General features: G+C 40.3%; 1 protein-coding gene across 11 annotated transcripts in view; it reads right to left on the reverse strand.

Moving 5' to 3' along the window:
• Nucleotides 1–1,160, reverse strand: part of tspoap1 (TSPO associated protein 1) — a 70,347-nt gene that overhangs the window by 13,167 nt on the left and 56,020 nt on the right. For all 11 annotated transcript variants that reach the window (XM_032533268.1, XM_032533267.1, XM_032533274.1 and 8 more), the window contains one exon: nucleotides 178–277. In XM_032533268.1, the coding sequence (XP_032389159.1) occupies nucleotides 178–277 (100 nt within the window). The remainder of the gene's footprint in view (nucleotides 1–177; nucleotides 278–1,160) is intronic.

The following is a 1,160-nucleotide window of genomic DNA, read 5'->3' on the forward strand; positions in this document are numbered from 1 at the left end:
CCCCCCACTAGGTGATAATCTGACTACCATTATGTCAGAGAGGGGGAGACGTGCCAACAGAAAGCACAGGTGTGTCAGCATTGCATCAGTCATATCACTGCAGATATGAGCTAAGAAGAGAGAAAGAAATAAAGAGACAGAGGAAACAGGAAGACAAAAGAGGAATGAGTCTCTAACCTTTGGGTTGCCTGGCCTGCGAGCATGCTGGTTTAGAAGAGAGCTCACCCTGGGCCCCCCACGCTGGACCTGCCTCAGTGGGAGGGACTTGGCTGGGCTCCTGCTCAACATACAGAAGAAAACAAGACAATAAGAAAAAACATCAAACACAGAAATTAAAAACAGAAATCACTACTGGGGAGGACAGGGCACCTCTGGGTTAAGAGAACATTAACTACAAATGCAGCTGTTCTATAATCTATGTGTCTTCTAACGATAATCTATTTGAATTGTTACTTATTTCAGTGGAGATTGAAACCTCATCCAATACAAAAAAACAGGGTTTCCAACATTTTACTGTTTCAACAAACATGTTCCTTTTTTGCATTGGGGGGGCGCTGGCAGACAAAGACCAAAGCACATGACTGTAAGCTAATGCAGGACAAGGCTGACTAGATAAATACAAGAGCTGAGTGGTTTTCCAATGTGTAGGAGAATATGAATGCAACATGAAGTAGTGCAGTCAGACAGAGGGAGAACAGAGTCAGCTACACTTTAGCTGACTCAAAAGCTTACAAAGTTTAAGAAGTGTGAAGCCACTGGCTGATGATAAGATTTCTGGCCACGTCTTGGCAACTCAACTACATGCCATTACTAGGGCTACACGATTTAGGGAAGAAGTAATATTGCCATTGTCAGTTGCATTACTGCGATTGCCATATAATATACTAATGCACAATATGTTAAACTTTTGAAACATAACGTTTATATAAACAATGACATTTAAGATGGGTGTAATGTAGAGCTGGGCTATATATGGATATTTTATCGATATCGTGATATGAGACCAGATATCGTCTTAGAGTTTGGATATCGTAATATGGCATAAATGTTGTCTTTTCCTGGTTTTAAAGGCTGCATTACAGTAACGTTATGTAATTTTCTGAATTCACCACACTGTTGTAACTATTCTATTATTTGCCTTTACCCACTTAGTCATTATA

This window comes from Etheostoma spectabile, chromosome 13 (genome assembly GCF_008692095.1).
Source record: "Etheostoma spectabile isolate EspeVRDwgs_2016 chromosome 13, UIUC_Espe_1.0, whole genome shotgun sequence".
Classification (NCBI taxonomy): domain Eukaryota; kingdom Metazoa; phylum Chordata; class Actinopteri; order Perciformes; family Percidae; genus Etheostoma; species Etheostoma spectabile.